At 43.4% G+C, this 19,593-nt stretch overlaps 1 protein-coding gene across 1 annotated transcript in view; it reads left to right on the plus strand.

The window, feature by feature from the left end:
• The window catches only part of DNAH3 (dynein axonemal heavy chain 3), a 660,573-nt gene that overhangs the window by 456,470 nt on the left and 184,510 nt on the right, over nucleotides 1-19,593 (plus strand). Inside the window, exons 46-49 of the mRNA XM_078665068.1 lie at nucleotides 5,772-5,915; nucleotides 12,120-12,786; nucleotides 15,933-16,098; nucleotides 17,423-17,639. Of these exons, the coding sequence (XP_078521194.1) occupies nucleotides 5,772-5,915; nucleotides 12,120-12,786; nucleotides 15,933-16,098; nucleotides 17,423-17,639 (1,194 nt within the window). The remainder of the gene's footprint in view (nucleotides 1-5,771; nucleotides 5,916-12,119; nucleotides 12,787-15,932; nucleotides 16,099-17,422; nucleotides 17,640-19,593) is intronic.

Below are 19,593 nucleotides of genomic sequence, written 5' to 3' on the forward strand. Positions count from 1 at the left end.
TTCTGTATTATAGGAAAGACTGTTGTATTCCTTCTACATTAGATTTGTTTTGTCTGTTTAACTCTCATGACTGATCAAGAACCCTTATGATTTCACAACAAATAATAACATTTTTGATAAAAAATCTCCTTGTGTTGCATATCTTTTTCTTAATTTTCTTAGCTAGCGTGGTAGCTATTTATATGTTTTTAATAATTGAATATTTGAATCAAACACAGCGACTGACATTTGCAGTCTGAATCTCAAACTTTAAGTATAGATTCCACATGCTATATATTACATCACAAAATAAATCCCTTGCTGGCAATTTCTAGTTTACATAACCTCACATAGAAGCACGGGAAAACAAAATAGATGCAGGATGTTATCAAATATATGCGACATAACATAAGTGAGTTGTCTCCTGTTACAAAAATAAAGATGGGAGAAAATAAAGTAGAATATGTGCATGACACTAACAGTGTTATACCATTATATGATTGTCAAAATATCCACTAGCAAAACTATTGCATTAAAAATATCAGCTGACACTCTATTGTTTCGGTATGTAGATGTAGAAGTAAGAGTAGTGAATCTATTTTCAATCTATATACATACTTAGGCTATATAGTCGTAGTAGATATTGTAGAGGCAGTATTTATACGGGTCAATTGTTCAACCACAATATAATGATATAAAACCCACTAACTTTATTGTTCACTTCTTAAACAATACACGATCAAACAGAGACACCAGACACAATGAACTGCTCCAATCCCAATGTTTAAAAATACCTCAAATGATTGACAAACTATGAGACACTCAAAGTCCAAAAGATACTAGCAGATACTGCAAATGTAAACAGAGGTTAAAATATATTTCCAGAACATTAGAATAGTCTAGTCTAAGGCCATCATAAATATTAGACAATCCTCCAACATCATCGTAGACTAACAGATGCTTTTAGACAGATATCAGCCTGCTAGCATTGACTCAAAGTTCAAAAGATGCTATAAGACAGTCAAACAGCAGACACAATCACAAAGTCAAAGACCACGGACAGTTTCAGACAATGACATTCAAAGGCAGGTCTGATTTCCCCATGTACATAGGCATAATATGTTCCAACACTTGGTGCCACCAAGGCATCACTGATCTGAAATGAAATGTCTTCAACTGGGAAGAAAAGGACAGAAGGGAGCGAGAGGGAGAAACAACTCTGGTGTGATGCAGTCAGGATACTGCTGCGGGAGGAGGTCCTCAGGCCCCTGAGCCAGGACACTGACCCAGAGCAAGTTGTAGGTCAGAAAAAAGAACTGCTTCTGGAAATTAAGTGATGCTTTTATGTCTGCGGCGCACAACTCAAATAATCTGCCCCTTCTGGGAACAACTGCACTTCCAGGGCTGTTAATGTAACTTGAGTCCTTTAATTAGCGTTCTCCGATTAAAGGGTGGAGCCAGGTGTCGGCTCCTTCGGGGTTCACGGGGAGGTAGATAAACTGTTATAGTGGGTTAACTGGGGCGGGGAAGAGTTGCATCACTTAGAATTGATAGGGGGGGGGGGGTAATGAGGTGTTACTGCCTGGCTCTTTTACAGCACTACCGAATAAGGAACTCCAACCCTACATGGTGCAGCATGCTACCTACTCAGGCAAGTGCTTCAGCTCCCCACATGGAGTAGTAAGCGCTATGTAGTACACAGCTTAAATCACTGAGCCACCTTGCTGAAACAAACTCAAATGTCTGAAGGAGAGACGACAGACAGCCGTTGGAGAGAGATACAATTTGGAGAGGGAGGTTGAAATAGAGAGAGCACAGGAGGCAGGGAGAGGGACTAGAGAACGTTGAGATGAAGAGAAGAAAAGAGGAGAAATGTGTAGGAGAGCGAGGCACGATGGAGTGAGACGAGGAAAGAGGATGGCAGGAAGACAACAGAATGTTTAACCCCTTAGCTGCGGCGGCTATTCCGCCGCAGCGCTAAGGGGGAGGCTGGGCCGAGCGGCGCTCCCGTACTCGTGACGGAACCGCTCCGTCACGGCCCTCGGGTGAGCTGTGCTTGTGACGGAACGGTTCCGTCACGGCCCCGCCCGCTCTTTAGAACATCAGCGCAGGCGCGGAATTCGCGCCGCGCAGGCGTGGCGAGCGGGTCGTGATGGAACTGTTCCGTCACCAGCACAGCCCACCCGAGGCTCGTGACGGAACGGTTACGTCACAAGCACAAAAAGGGTTAATAAGGCTATAGACTGTGGATCTGGGAGAAGCTCCCCAACTGTGTCCTCAGCTGGTTATGCGGATCGAAGTGATAGAGCCCCTTTCCCACATTTCTATGCTAAGGAACCCTCATCTGAGTTTGCCGCTCCTGCCTCCAGTGAGGGCCTCTATTTGTACTCTCAGAGGAAATCCCAAACAAGTAAAGTGAGCCCTGCTAGTGTCAGGGTCGATTTTCTCCGTAAGTAGGGGCGTGACACCAGAGCACGGCACCCATAGAGGAATTTACTCTCTGTGCAGCATGGGCCCCTGCATCCCCAGTACTGTGGAGGTCACAGCCCGGGCACATCGAGCCACAGAGATGACCATGAAAGCCTAGGTAGGGACATTTGGCCAGCACCGGCGTAGCGGCGGGCCGACGGAGAGGAGAGTAAACCTTCTACCCACGAAAAGCGAGAGCAGCAGCAGAAAGTGAAATGAGACTTATAACTTTTGTTTTTTTTAAATATAAAAGCGGGCACCTTGCTTAACAAAGCGCAGCACCCGGAAACATAAAAGTTATGCGTATGGCAACAACAAAAAAACATGAAAGTGGACACTGTGTGTAAACAAAGCGTGACACCTGTGTTGTAAATATGAAAGCGGGCACGGCGCTGAAACATAAAGCGCAACGCCTGTGCACATATAAAAATGATTTTAAAAAAACATGAAAGTGGCGCCGGGGTGATGCAATATCATTACGACAAAATAAAAGAAAAAGTCCCTAACCAAAACACATAAAGTGATTAAAAAAATATGACAGCGGCGCCGTGGTGATACAATATCATTACCACAAAATAAAAGAAATAGGGCCACATGTATCATTGTTACAAGTAGTGATTACCTAATTGCGATTTACTCTAAATCGCAATGAGGTAATCACTAATCCTAATGTATGAAACTCTATTCAGTTTCATTAGCGTTTCTTAATGGGTCGCAAATAGACCTACATTCATGCATATTAATGAGGTAGGTTGCAATTTGCGAGCCATTAGCAATCTACGCTATCACCGAAATGGTGGCCTGCTGAGGTAAGCAGACCACCATGTCTGTGATTGCTTTTAAATAAAGCAGTGTTTTTTTGTTTTCAAATGCAGCACGTTTTCCTTAAAGGAAAACGGGATTCATTAAAAAAGAAAAATTTTAAATTTGCAATTTCATTTTTTAACAGACCACTGCTTGCTCTAAAAAATGTTTTTCATTCTTAAAGGGGAAGGGGCCCCCTTGGGACTCCTTCCCATTTGCGAATGGGTTACCACCTCCTTTTAGGAGTCTGTAAAATATGAATGTTTTGCGACCGTAATTTGGTCGCAAAACATACATCCCATTCAGAGTCGGTATTTGGAAGGGACGCCCTAAACATGCCCCTTCCAAATACCGAATCCCAAACACAAATTGCGATTCGGTAATGTGTTACCAAATTGCAATTTGTGTTTCATGCATATGTGAAAGCATTTTTGCAGTCGGAAACGGACCGATCGACCATTTGCGACTGCAAAAATGCTTAATACTTGCAGCCCATTGTCCCTAAACAAAGCACATAAAGACCTACAGCATAAGTAAACAGTAGTTGGCCGGTGCTCCTTGCCACAAACCTGAAGTGATGTATCGGGAGCGCCAGCCAATAAGGAGCCACTAAAGAAGACTGACGCAGCAGGGAGGAATTGTAAGCAGCAGGTGGAATTGCACTCCCTGTATAGATTACAGCAGGTCTTCCAGACAGCGCATGCGTACTGCCTAGGCTCGACCTACAAAACAGTGTACATTTTCCATCAAAGAATGGGAGAAAAAAACAATCATCTAAAACAGCAGCCAACGAATCATGGTCCATACATATATGTTTTAAGGCATGGGCAAAGTGGGCTCTGGCCCTGGGCCCCAGCATTTCACGGGAGCCTCTGATAAAGCCAGCTCTGTTCTGCAGAGAGTCTTTCCACTGATGACCTTGGATAGTTCGTAAACAGGTTGTTGCAAATAGCAATTTCCTTTAATTCGTTATTAATGTGGTTGATGTGTGAGTCTATTACAGACATTTTGCAGAGAAATGCTGTTTGTTGCATGCAACACCCATGAAAAAAAGTTCCTTTTAAATACAAACCAGATTTTACATATGAGAAATTAAAGGGTGTCATAGAGATTATTTGCAGTAATTTTAGTGAGCTGCTGCTTTGTTAGAATATTGAAAGCATATATCACTATCCCTGAACACACTTTTCGAATTTGGATGAGTGTGACTTTGCACTGTCTGTGGTCTGGCCAGGGAGGGCATGACATTGCTGAAACTGGATCATAAAGTCAAAGCTGATCAGAATAGGGACTCCCAAAATACTTTTGGCCCAGGGACTACAAAATCTTTGAGATGTCCCTACGCTCATAATATCCTAGTTAGGATTATTTTGGCGCCACCTATTTAGGGTTCTTTGATGGAAACCCAAAGCTTCTTGAGTATCATTCTTGAAAACAGGTCTAAATCTGCTCTCACAAGTTTGTAGCCTCTCAGATATTTGGAGCTGCAACTGTCAGTCACAATTTGTTTACACTTGCTGGCTACTCTCCAGTTGCAGCGTTTCAAAAGTAATCCTGAATAAGTGTAGTAAAGTCCATTTCATATAGAATTTACACCTATATATTTTTGCATGTCAAAAGAGAAGCACATGCTAGTATTCTTTTTTTATTCAATAAGGAAAGTGTTTCCCCTAAGAAGATACCCCTTCACAATATCCCACAAAATTGTTGGGTGTTCCCTTTTTTCTTTTCAGGAGGAATTTATTCCAGTGCTTGTCAGCAAAGCGTCAAAAAATGGTTTGTAAATACCTCAGTCACAGCAGTAGAGTTACTCACACAGAAACCTCCATGTGAGTAAATTGATGTATGACTTGCTAAAGTTGGCTTAAACTCGTAAATGAGGCTATGTGCATTTGCATGTGCATGTCAAACTTACTCACACAAATAGCTTTGTAAGTAAGGCCCCTTTCCTTAAACAATTGAGTGTTACCTGTGATGGTGAATTGTTAACTCAAGCTATTCTTGTTTGCGTCCTAAATGTAATTGTGTTTTTCCATCATGTTACATAGGAATACATCTATTTTAGAGTAGTACTTTGAAGAAGGAGCAATGTCCTCTCATGGACAGCTCTGTCATTTGATCATGCATGCGCCCCCCTTGATCAGTATTCCAGTTGACAATTTACAAATATTTTTCTAATAAATCTACATAATTTTTTCAAATCTCCTTAATTTGTTCTTTTATTTCATTTGACTCCACCTTCAATTGTAACTAGTTATTGGTGTCTACTTGTGTCTATTGCTTTCAGTGTGTACTTTTATTTCAACCAGTAGAATGTCCTGAATTTTTCAGCTAGGCATGCATAGTCCAATGTCCGTAAGCACATATGCTGCCCCTGATGCAGTAGAGACCTTCTTTAACTGGGTGAATGAAATGTCCACAAGGTAGAGACCCATGCAACAGGCAATGAACAATTATATTGCAACCAATTTTGTACAGGCTTTGTTTTTAATTTTTCTCCCATATTTTGCATTTTTTAGGATGCAGAAAAATTAATTAGACTTTGGATCCATGAGGTCTACCGCGTCTTCTACGATCGTTTGATTGATAATGAAGACAGGCAGGTGTTTTTTAACATGGTGAAAGAAACAACTTCAAATTGCTACAAGCAGAGTGTCGATAAGGTACCATAAAGTGCATTGTACCAAAACTGTGTATGTGTGTACCGTAGTGTGGATTTTAAGAAAAACGGCAAGATGAAACGTATTCATATTTCTGAGGTATGGTTATTGGATGGATGGGTTATACTGAGACGTGTCTTAATTGTAATATAGGTTTCCTTCCAGCACAAAGTCCTACATTCCAGATGTTGCCATCTTGGGAGTTGGTTGCTGAATATACTGTCCATTAGTGGATGATGCATGCATAGCAACCTACATGCCAAAATCAATGTAATAATATATATGATGTTTCAAGGCACGTGTAGCACCTCCTAACCAGACGCTGTCTGTGCAGGTAAGAGCACTGGGGCCTGGTAGGGAGGGATTTAGACGGACAATGAAATTAATTATTTATTTAGTTTTCCCTGGTCATCGTCTGTCAAAATCGCTACCCCCAACCAGGCCATTCCGCCCCTCCGCTCTTAGATGCATGGGCCGCGGCAGATCATAACCCAAATTTATCAAAGGCAAATGCCTTTCCTAAAATAACAAAAGATTAACTAGCAAGGCACACCACAAGGAGAAATTGAGCAAGCCTTGGTCCTGGAAGTGGTTTTGCTAAATGAGTGTACTTTCTGAACATAGACAGAGAAAACTCCTATATTCATGAACGTATGTAATGCTTTAGATGCTGTGGGTGGAGAATTGTAAAATGGGAGGGATATACTGTGTTTTTCTTTTCAAAATGGAGAACAGTGATAAGTTCTCCCTAAATAGGCCAGTGTACTTTTTTGGCACGTCAGCCTATGATCAAAAACAAGATGGATATGAGGCAAGGGGACAGATGTATGGCCCCTACAATTTGCAAGTCGCAAGTTGCGTCGTTTTGCGACCCGCAAAATGTAATTTGTTTTTATTTTTTATTTATTTAAGAAGTTTTCTAAAACGCTGGCCAGACCCGGAGGTATCGAAACGCTTTTCAGCAGGAGGGAGAGAAATCACATACAGTTTAAGAATATAATAAGCGTATTTATAAGTGTTCAAAAGTTACAATTGTGTTGAGCGTCCGAGGTCCGCCATTGAGGTAGAGAGGTCTAGGGGTCCGAGGTGTGCCGTTGAGGTAGAGAGGTTTGGAGGTAATCTCGATACATGGACAAAGTTTAAGGCTATGAGATTTTTCCGAGCGGCGATGGAACAAGGCGATGGGTTGGGGAGAGGGGATGAGGTAGGCAGTGGATGCTCATTACCAGGTGACTGTCGGCGGAGGCTTGAGAGTCACGGATTTCAGTTCGGGAAAGCACTGTTGAGGTAGAGGACTTTTAGGAGGCTTTTGAATTTTGCAAAGGAGGGGGTAGTTCTGATGGCAACAGGGATGGAGTTCCAGATTTTGGGTGCGTTTCCTGCAAAGGAGCGGGCTGCAGTTTTTTTGTTTGCGCGTTTTCAGGAGGATGAGTAAGAGGGAGACACTATTTGTGATTCCTAATGGGGTCGCAAAATGAATTGCCTCATTAAAATATACGAGGCAGGTGCAATTTGCTACCCCATTGGGAATGGCTAGCACTCCCAGGGATGGTGGCCAGCTGGGGTCAGCAGACCACCATGTCTGTGACTGTTTTTTAAATACAAAAAACACACAGATGATGGACGGAATGCAGAGCAAATCAAACATAGGACGCCAATGACAGACCACACTTTTGTCATAACAGTAGCCAAGCACAACACCTAAAGTGACTTCATCAGTCAGATATAGGCTAGCCAGAATCAATCCAATTTACCCTGCCTTTATGCAATGCATGTTTTCTTAAAAAGTGTGAGAAAGAGTTGAAGAAACCCTAGGATCTACATACATGGAAAGAGGGAGAAATGTAGTCTCATCCTTTTGTAGTTACTTATTGCTATAGGCCTGACTGTAATGGCAACACTCTGCAGACTCTAGTCCTGTGCTGAGTAGTCACATGGCTGCCACCAAGACATGTAGGATCTCCCTTCCCTCCTCGTGGCCCTGCAGGCTTTGCTGTGAAATTCTTTAAGCTGAAGATTTCCTTCAATTTGGGGAAAGACGGCTGGCAGGGACCACCATGCTATGCCAGCATACCCTTGTCCTGGCATTAGGCATGTGATAAGGCGATCCCATAGCCTTTTCCCAAGCATGTCAGAGGCAGAAGGAGAAAATGTAAAGTTGCCACTAATGTCCTGTTTTCAAATAAAAATATTCTAAAATATATTGAGGAATCCAACTCATAGGATTACACCTAAGGGGTCATTAGGATGGCGGATTTCCCGCATACTCCGGGCCGGCGGAAGCCACCGCCGGCCCGGAGTATGCGGGAAATCCGCCGAGGAGGCCTGAAAGACCCACCGCCAAATCAGGATGGCTGGTGGGTCTCCCAATCCGTCCGCCGCTTTTCCGCCGTGGTCGGAAGGCGACCACGGCGGAAAAGCAATAACATGGCTGGCGGTGTCTATCAGACACCGCCAGCCATATTAGGATGCAGGGTGAGTCATGCTTTTCCGCGGCGGCTTTTCCGCTGTGGAAAAGCATACGGACAGTCACTTTGGGGGCCCGTTGCGGGCCCCCTGGGTGAAGGTTGCGTGGGGGGTGCACATGGGGGGTACCTATGGTACCCCCCTGCCCTTGCGTGCACGAAGCGGCAGGCACCGCGCGGTGCCTGCCGCTTTGTGCATGCAAATGCACACCTTTCGTTTTTTGCATTGCGGCGGATGCTGCTTCAAGCAGCATCCGCCGCAATGTAAAACATACAGGATGTGACCGCCAGGGTGGCGGTCACATCCTAATTGCTATGGAGGGACCGCCGCTGCCCATGCGGACGGTCCCTCAAACTCAGGGGTGGCGGACGGACGCAAGTCCGTCCGCCATCCTAATGACCCCCCTAGTCTGTAAAACAGATAACGAAACAGGATGTGCTGGGGGCAGGTGGATAAATGATGTTGCCTGAAGAAGGTGAGTTGGGACTAAAGACTTGGGTTGTGATTGGAGGTTTGAGCATGGGAGTGCATACCTAAAGGGGATGGACTAGCCTCATAATGACTTAGCTAGAATTAGGAAGTTGATTAAGATGTATTGGAGTGTATTTTAAAAAGAATGTCATGAACTGCCTTCTTCTGATGCCAGTGGAGTCTCAGACTGACTTCTAAAGTGATATTGGTTGGCCCATGTGGGTTTGCTCCTCCCAAGGACCCAGTGAATCTGGTAGCCTGGTGAAAGTGTTAACGAAAAGGTACTTCGTATGAAGATTTCTTTAAGACTTGCAGGTATATAAGGGGTTTAGAAGTCTCAAACGATTAAGATCCTTTATGTGTCCAGGAAACTTGTAGGCCTGTGTGTGTGAAAGAGGACAATAAACACCAAGATCCCTAACCCTGGGGCGATTAATACATTTCATAGACATGAGTACACATCACTCAGGTTGTATTTTTTCTAACATACCGGAGTAAACCCCTGCTATCTATCGCAATGAGGTATGAATCCTCTAATGTCTAGTTGTCCCCACTTAATCTACTGTTCCAAGAAAATTAATTACTGAGGTCTCAATTCAAACAGTGTCCAGGGTGATGTCCAACAAATGTCTGCCTTCTTTACTTGCAAAAACAACAAGTGATGGACTGAATGTGGATCAATGTCACACACTCCCCCAGTCAAAAGATCTGGGCCCAAATCCATCGTTTTTTTGCACTCCACACCACCCTGGGTTAGACAATGGCGATATGCAAATCAGCTCTGACCCTGTTGCCCCATGGGAACAGTCCAGTCCGAACTACAAAAGCCATGTCCTTCCCAGAACGGAATCAAGCATCCGAGGACCGGACCGGTTTCGAGGTAACACCTCTCTTCAGCCCGGCTAGCTTGACTCCAAGTGGTGTGGAGTGCCTGGGACCCACGTCTGGGCATCCCCAGCGCACTTAGGGCGGCAATTGCAAAAACAACAAGTGATGGACTGAATGTGGATCAATGTCACACACTCCCCCAGTCAAAAGATCTGGGCCCAAATCCATCGTTTTTTTGCACTCCACACCACCCTGGGTTAGACAATGGCGATATGCAAATCAGCTCTGACCCTGTTGCCCCATGGGAACAGTCCAGTCCGAACTACAAAAGCCATGTCCTTCCCAGAACGGAATCAAGCATCCGAGGACCGGACCGGTTTCGAGGTAACACCTCTCTTCAGCCCGGCTAGCTTTACTCCAAGTGGTGTGGAGTGCCTGGGACCCACGTCTGGGCATCCCCAGCGCACTTAGGGCGGCAATTGCAAAAACAACAAGTGATGGACTGAATGTGGATCAATGTCACACACTCCCCCAGTCAAAAGATCTGGGCCCAAATCCATCGTTTTTTTGCACTCCACACCACCCTGGGTTAGACAATGGCGATATGCAAATCAGCTCTGACCCTGTTGCCCCATGGGAACAGTCCAGTCCGAACTACAAAAGCCATGTCCTTCCCAGAACGGAATCAAGCATCCGAGGACCGGACCGGTTTCGAGGTAACACCTCTCTTCAGCCCGGCTAGCTTGACTCCAAGTGGTGTGGAGTGCCTGGGACCCACGTCTGGGCCGGTCCTCGGATGCTTGATTCCGGTCAGATTCGGGTCAGAGCTGATTTGCATATCGCCATTGTCTAACCCAGGGTGGTGTGGAGTGCAAAAAAACGATGGATTTGGGCCCAGATCTTTTGACTGGGGGAGTGTGTGACATTGATCCACAATGGGTGTGGCTGTTGATTTTATGTCACTCTGTCCGTTATGAGTTAATGTTGTGATACTCTTTATTTTGCACCTTTACACGCATTTCAGTTTATGTGTTGTACCTAGTTTGTGTTCTTTTCGGACTGGAAGGCAACCGATGGTGAGAAAGGGGCATTGAGTTGGTAACATCTGCCAACATCCCCGAGGGTTGTTCGCCCGTGAGGTGCCTTCCGCTCCACCACACATTTTTTCTCTTAAGGTTTGTGCACATGTGGTGAAGTGTGGATAGATGTACTGCCAGTAAAGAAGGCAGACATTTGTTGGACATCACCCTGGACACTGTTTGAATTGAGACCTCAGTAATTAATTTTCTTGGAACAGTAGATTAAGTGGGGACAACTAGACATTAGAGGATTCATACCTCATTGCGATAGATAGCAGGGGTTTACTCCGGTATGTTAGAAAAAATACAACCTGAGTGATGTGTACTCATGTCTATGAAATGTATTAATCGCCCCAGGTATAGGGATCTTGGTGTTTATTGACTGTTTAGAGTGGAGGGCGATCCCTTGTATACCTTTCCATATCCCTCTTGGCTCCTTTTTGCTAATGTATGTGTGAAAGAGGAGCCTGTCTGATGACCTTCATTAGCAACAGCTGTCAAGTTATGCAATGCAGCAGTCTGACACCACTCTGGGCGTGTTCCAGGCTATGGAAATGTAATTACAAAAATGGTCCACAGTTCCCCCAAACAAGCTACTGGCTCCACAGGACATTGCCTTTCAGGGCATATGAACATCTCTGACAGATCTGTTGTCCTACACCTGTGTCACAGCTACATACAGTTGAGAATCTATGCTTTTTCAATGTGTGGTAATCAAAATACCATCACTGTGCCCTTTGTATGGTGCTGGTCATCACAAGAAAGCAATGTGGGATGTCAGTAACATTACTCTGCTGCACCTGAGTACTAACTTGGCAGCTCTCTGACCCCCTTCCTTCATTATTTAGCTTCCCCTGAGAGACATGCATCAAACCTAGTGTACACCAGTGCCTCCAAGTGACAGATAAACTGACTACTATTGGTAGTGCTATGATATGGCCGCAGTACAGTAAGTGGGGTCAATTGAGCCATCTAGTCCATCCAGACCAAAGTGCAAATTTTGTATCCTGATCAAAAAACAATACCATTGCTGAGAGGATGGTTTCTGTTTACATTAGAAACACAACCCTACTTCCTTGCATTGCTAATTGCCTTTCTGAGCCGCCCGCAATATAGCCTTTTTGACAATCAGCAGTCATAAATTGGACTTGCTCTTAACCCTTGAAAAAGAAATCTCAATTCCTACATGTTGTGCAACAGAATTTTTTTGTTCAAAAAAGATAGTTCGAGAGATGTTATTTAAATTGAGACTTTATTATTGTTTTAATTATTCTGTAAACTAAGCCTTACCATAGCAGGTTATGTGTCTTCTTGTTTCATAAGGGGATTGTAAAAGATGCATTAATAAATATATTTTCAACAGGTACTAAGTCACCTAACACACTATGGAAAGGTCATTGATGATAATATCCGAAATCTTTTCTTTGGAGACTACTTCAAAGCAGAAAGTGAAACAAGGATCTATGATGAGATCACTGATCTGAAGCATCTTACCTCTGTCATGGAATACTACCTGGAGGAGTACAACAACGTCAGCAAAGCTCCCATGTCCTTAGTCATGTTCAAATTTGCCATTGAACACATCTCAAGAATATGCAGAGTCCTGAAACAGGACAATGGCCATCTCTTGCTAGTGGGCATTGGTGGCAGTGGGCGACAAAGTGCCACCAAGCTTGGCACTAACATGAATTCATTTGAGCTCTTTCAAATTGAGATTACTAAGAACTACACAATGAATGAGTGGAGAGAAGACTTAAAAAAGGTGATGCTTCAAGCTGGAGTTGCTGGCAAGCAAACCGTTTTCTTGTTCTGCGACAACCAAATTAAGGATGAGTCTTTTGTAGAGGACATCAACATGCTTTTGAACACAGGTGATGTACCAAACATCTTTCCTGCTGACGAGAAGGCGGAAATTATTGAGAAAATGCAGAATGTTGCAAGGGCAGAAGGAAAAAAGATTGATGCGACTCCACTTGCAATGTACAACTTCTTCATTGATAGAGTAAAAGCTAATTTACACATTGTACTAGGTAAGTATAACATTACTATACTTCAAATTGTTCTTCATCCTTTGTAACCTCCAATGAGACAGTGCCAGCAGTAATAGGTCATTCTGATATATTGAAAATAAAATTTTAATATCAGTAAATTGACCAATTTTATTAAATGAATTAATACACTTATTTTGAATCCTCAAACATATAGTACAAAGGATTTTCCTATCTATCCAAGTTAGTGTAGATTGTTTGTTTGCCTATCCAAGTGGTAATTCATATAAAATTCATGTTTTGCTGAACACACATGGAATATTGCTGTAGACCAAACGTGTTCCCATGATTTACAAAGTAGTCTAAAAGTTGTAAGTGTAATTAACCAGTATTGTTAATCTCTCACCCAGCTGTTAAATGTCTGTGATAGAGGTGATAACAATTAATGAAGGGGGAAGGGCAATTAAGATTCATTGACAGCCTCAGTGAAGTCCCAAAATAATGTAAGAACGTCTCTCCCCTAGCTTAAACTCCACACTAAGAAACATATGCATTTTCAGATTCATGTTCCTGGTCTCCACATTCACTTGGCTATGAAAGGACTATAGTAAAAGTAGTTAGTGCCCACATTCTAAACTTCTGATTGACTGCTTCATTCTGTCATTCTTTAGGGGGTGTGATAACTTCTTCCACTTACGGAATTCTCCATCTCACGATGAGCAGTCAATAGACGAGCAACATTATATGAAGAGGCAAAAACTCTTAGATAGCTTTTGACTGAAGTGTGGAGTTGCCTTGGATTGTATCTCACCCTGATCATAGGGTCTCTTTACTCTCTGGTCTGGCCATCTCTAGATCTTCCTGTTGTTACTCTCACCTTGAAATGTAAATCTTCAAATTATTTTTCACCGGATCTAAGTTGAAATTCAAGAGTAATGAACTATTATTGTATTGTGAGCCTCTGGCTCTAGTTGACTGCATACTTCCACCTGAGGTATCCTATTAGCATCTGTGGGCCTTGCATAGGGCTTGCACCAAGGGCCTTTGACATTCTTCTCATGGTTTCACGATCTGTGGTTTGAAGCAAGACCTACACTGAGGACCTCCATAGCAGCCTAGTGGCCAATCAAAATTTGTTTTGTGTCTGATGTGAATACATTTTTTTCCATCAGGATTTTCAGTGCTTGGTTTTGTTTCCTTCAGCATAATAGAGGGCATTCTCCCTTTTTTTCATATGATGTTCGGCAAAGTGTCAGTGACTTAATCCTGGCTCTTGTTACAAGGACTGGCTATTTTTTCCTATCAGGCCTCTCATCCAGATGCTCCATTCAGTTCCTCCCATCAGTCTCATCCCTTTTACTTGAAATGCAACCACCATGGAGGAAATCAGATCAGGATAAGGATTTACTTGAGTTCATCCGTGCAGCACACATCAGCAAATTTTGAGGATGCTTTGGTCTTCAGTCATTGACAGGGATTGGTTGGCTATTAACAACCAATCACCAAGCTGTGCTGGGTGGGCTGATGCTATTCCTACCTGCATAATGTGCACATGATGACACAAATGAACCTTTTACAATGAATTTAAATCACAAACCACAAAGTGTCCATCTTTGTTTGCCAGGAGGAGTGGCTGAGTTTCACCTTTACTTTGGTAACTAGGAATGATATTATTGATCTTCCCTTTGAGTGTCAGTAATGTCTCACCACCTTTGCTGTCCAACTTCATAAACTTACACTTGATGTCTCAGGAGGACACACTTTGGAGAGTGGGGAAGAAGGGCATAGGAGCCAGTAGTGCCTTTCTTATACAAAGGCTTCTAAAGTTTCACCACTCACCCAGTGAAATCAGGATGCAAAAGTGAAAGGTAAAGCTTTCTATGCTTGTTTTCCTCTGTGTGGACGAGTGCTTCAGAATGGGGTTCTCCCTTTGCCTTACTTAATTTCTGAGAGTTTTGGAGTCTCTCTCATGAAGGTACCTCCTTAGGCACAGTGATGATTTTATTTTGTTCCATAGCCACTGATGGTTGTATTGACTGTTGGTTGCTTAGTGTGCTTTTGGTCCACCATTTGACCTTTTGTTACTCTTCACTATTATGATCACTGCTTTTGGGACACAAGTAATAGGTGGAGTCACTCAATGGAGAAGAGTAGACCCACTGCTATAGGCTTTATCATCCACCCTCTAAGTTCTAGAGTCACAATCTTTTGTTCGCAACATTTGAGATAAACCCATTAGGGTATTATTGATTCTGTCTAAGATAGGTTGAGGTTTTCTTTTAGTTTGTGTTCATACCCCTTTTTAAGTCCTGTTATGGAATTCTAAGCCCTTGGGCTGCCCGGGCGTTTAGAGCTATTACAGGTTGTGGCCAGTCCTTGTTCTGTGTTCTAGCTGATGAGATGGGAAGAGCTTTGTTTGTCCCAGAGCCAAGCTTAATTTGTTTTCTGGTCAATTAGCTACTTTTAGGTGGACACTACGCTGGCACTTTTTCCTCTATCTTAAGTCTGGGTTTTCATCCAGGGTTCCTTCCCATTGTCTGTTGTGTTTGGGTTTCCGCTAGTGGACAGTATTGCTTCACCCTTCCCAAGTCAGGGGTGGTGCAATGATGAATTAGAAAGTGACACACATTTTTAGTAATATGTTTAATATAGCAGAAGCACAACAGCACAATATATTGCTTCAATGAATTACAAAGTGATGCTGCTTCTCTATTAACATATTTTATTTTATTCCTTGTTGTGGTTTTATGTGACTTGAATCAGGCCCCATAGGATGTTGAGGCTTTGTATTAAGGGTGTTTTAATACACATCCACAAACTTGCAGTTTTGTAGGTATTCTCAAAATCCTCCTCAACTCTAAACGACACTAAAATCCTGCAAGGCTCGGGCGGCCCCTAAATCCTACATCCCATCGCTGTCACTTATATAGTGTAGTTTCATCACTCCAGCATTGCCTTTATAGTGTATGGCCTACGCCAGGGATGGGAAGCCCTCGGCCACAACATTGTGCTTGGACTAAGTGGTCATCTCTCAGGACTACTGTCCCCATATTACAAGTAGCAAGGAAATGCCCAAAGACCACTCACCACACTAATTCAGTTTGGGTCAGAAACTCATTAGTCATATGTATTGTGGCATTGAGTAGAACCGCAATAAGACATCCTTTAATGTCATTCTTTCTTTTTAGCAATGAGTCCCATCGGTGATGCATTCCGCAATCGACTGCGCATGTTCCCATCTCTAATCAACTGCTGCACGATTGATTGGTTCCAAAGCTGGCCTAAAGATGCTCTAGAAATGGTTGCAAACAAGTTTTTGGAAGATGTAGAGCTTGATGATGACATCAGAATACAGTAAGCTAGCACATTTTCATAGGGAGTTTTCTTTGGTTGGTAATGGGGTTTTTCTGGTTATTCATTAAAGAACCTAATGAAGTGGATGACAGGTAAATGAAGGGTTGTATGTCAGAATATCGATAACAAAAATATTCAGACATAACTATTGTGACCTAAATATTATTTACAAAAATTAAGCTCCATTTTGGGTGGATTTTCAATCATGTACTCCAGCTGGTCAATATTTAGTACACAGTAATCTGTTGCCAAACCGAATGAAGATGTAATTTGTGGCCAATAAACGTGTATGCAGTTAATTAAATTATAGGAGAACTCTGAATATTGCCCCAGATTCAAAAGACTAATGCTATTGAGAGTGTACTAGTGTCACATCAAAATCACATGAAGACAGAACTTTGGAGGAAAATAAGGAATTGTGAGGACAAAGTAAAAGACAATAAATGAATAATAAATAAATAAATAAATAAATAACGCCTCTTAGCCTCCTTATTTTAACGGAGAACTCTTGTACGTGAGAGGAGTTGGGCGAGGCTCTCAAAGCACATCTCTCAGAAGTCCTCTTCAGTCGATAAATTCAATACCCCCCTGCTAGAAAATGATTCAGCAGCACATCAAGAAATTTCGAGAAAGATGTGAGGGTTAATATGAGAAATATTCAAATTTAATAGAATGCTTTGGTGATTTAAAAAGAATAGTATTTGTTTATATTTATTCATGATATTTGGTGAGTATGCAATTACAGAAAGGCTTTGTGTCGCTAAATTAGAAACACGCGCTGAAGCTCATAGCAGTGAACCAAGATTAGCCTCAAGCCTCTCAAGCCTGAAAAGCCAAGTTTTCAGTTTTTTCCTAAAACCTAAGTCATTGTCAGATACCCTGATCTCACAGGACAAAGAATTCCAAGTCGTTGCTGCATGATATTAAAAGGTATGATCACTCATTCCCGTGTTCATGATCTTAAGAACCACACAAAGGTGTGCTGAAGTAGCATGTAAAGAACATGTAGGTCGGTATCAAGAGAACATGTTTGCTCAATGAAGAGGAGGAACCTGGTCAGCAAGGATTTAAAACAAATGCAAAGGCTTTTGAAGAGCCCCCTCTTCTTCATTGGATTCAGTGTAAGGGCTTCCAGTGCCCTGATACTGAATCCTCCCAGGAACTTTTATTAGCAGCCAAGAGGCCGCATTTTGAGCCAGTTACAGTTGGTGGGTGTTCCAAGATGGGAAACTAAGACAGATAGAGAATTACATTTGATTGTTGATTATTGATGCAAAGAACTATCCAAGGTATATCAGATAGTAACCAATTCACATTTCTACAGGGTAGTTTCAATGTGCAAATACTTCCAGGAAAGTGTGAAGCAACTGTCTGACAGATACTATGACATTTTAAGAAGACACAACTATGTAACGCCAACATCTTACCTAGAACTGATTCTGACGTTCAAGAGTCTTCTTCACAAGAAAAGACAGGAGGTCAACATGATGAAAAATCGCTATCTTGTGGGTCTCGAGAAACTGGACTTTGCTTCTTCGCAGGTAGGTCTTTTAGGAAATGTTCATGCTCACCACGTATTTATTGTATGGTTGAATTTGTGATAGCGCTTGACTACCCCCACTGATGCTCCACAGTGCTTTCAGATGGTGGAGTAGGTAGCTAATACATTTGTCATGATTTTTTTAAATTCCACTGGTTGAGGTGTAGGCGGTGGGCAGGCTGTTCTAATGTCATTTGTGAGATGTGGTATGAAATTGTTGTGGCAGGCATAAGGCTGCACATTTTTGCATGAGATGAGATACGAAAGAGTGTGAGATTCAACTGCAATTTGAATATACAAACAAGCACATATTGTAGCATGAAACCAGACTACATCCGGAACCAGCCAGATGGGTAGATACTGAGTTTGAGTTTGAGTTTGAGTTTAAAAATACTTGTACAGCGCACATACACCAGCGGTTTCTTGGCGCTAAAACTGAAAAGATCTGGGCCTAGGGAGCAAGGGAAGCTAAAAAATATTTAGTCAAAGGCCTTGGTAAACAGGTAAGCCTTAAGGTGTTTGCGAAAATCTAAGTAAGAAGTGAGGGAACGAAGTTGAAAAGGGAGGGAATTCCACAGGGTTGGGGCAAGGGTCGCAAATTTCGAACCTCCCCACTTCTTTCTCCGATAGCGAGGGGTAGTGAGGAGGGACTGAGAGGAAGAACGCAGTTCCCTGGCGGGAACATAGGGGGTAATCTCAGAAGAGATAAATGCGGGTGCCAAGCCCTGTCGAGCTAGGAAAGTAATGGAGGCGAGTTTGAATTGGACCCGGGCTCGCACAGGAAGCCAGTGTAGGGTTTTCAAGAGAGGGGAGGAGTGGTGAAATTTCGGAAGGTTAAAGACCAGGCGGGCCGCCTGGTTTTGTATCTGCTGCAAACGCCGAAGACTATATGCAGGAATACCTGCATATAGGGCGTTGCCATAATCCAGGCGGGACACCACCATGGCCAAAATGATAAGTTTAAGAGCAGAGAAAGTAAAAAAACGGGACACCCTGCGAATAGTGCGCAATGAAAGGAAAGAAGAAGATACCACGGAGCTGACCTGAGAATGAAGGGTGAGTTGAGAATTGAGTTTTATACCCAGAGTTTTAACAGAGGTAGTGGGGACAGGGGAGGGGCCCAGTGCAAGGGGCCAGAAAAGAGAGGACCAGGGGCTGGATGAACCACCCGTCAACACCAGCTCGGTCTTATCGGGGTTGAGTTTCAAATGATTGTGGCTCATCCAGTCCCGGATATGAAGCATAACAGATTGAAAGTTAAGAAGAGAAGAAGGGGAAGAAGACAGATTGAAAACAAGCTGGAGGTCATCCGCATAATTAAATACGGCCACCTCCATTTGTTGAAGAGAAAAAATAAGAGGGGCAACATAAAGATTAAACAGGAGGGGGGAAAGGGAGGAACCCTGGGGAACCCCGCACTGAACTTTCCGGACGTCCGCTGTGAAATCACCCAGGCGAACGGCCTGGGTGCGGTCGCTCAGGAAGGAGGATAACCAGACCAGACCAGTGCCCCCGATCCCCGCCGCCTTGACACGGGAAAGTAGGATGGTATGATCCACCGTGTCAAAGGCGGCTGAGAGATCGAGAAGCACAAGAGCCTGGCGTTGGTTGGTATCCATACCCTCCCTGAGGTTGTCCAGGACCGAGATGACAACGGACTCCGTAGAGTGTGCGGGGCGGAAACCAGCCTGGCGGGGAGCAAGAGCTCCGTGCATCTCCACAAAGGAGCTCAGGGCGCAGGTAACATGGCGCTCGAGCACCTTTGCCAAAAATGGCAGGAGGGAGATGGGGCGGAAATTGGCGGGGACAGAAGGGTCTGCCCCAGGTTTTTTAAGAATCGGCACAATAACCGCTGACTTCAAGGGGTTGGGAACTACGCCTTGGGCCAGGGAGCTGTTGAGAAGATGAAGGGGGGGATCAGGGCAGGTGACAAAAATCTGACGAAGGATATGGGC

This window comes from Lissotriton helveticus, chromosome 10, assembly GCF_964261635.1.
Source record: "Lissotriton helveticus chromosome 10, aLisHel1.1, whole genome shotgun sequence".
NCBI lineage: Eukaryota > Metazoa > Chordata > Amphibia > Caudata > Salamandridae > Lissotriton > Lissotriton helveticus.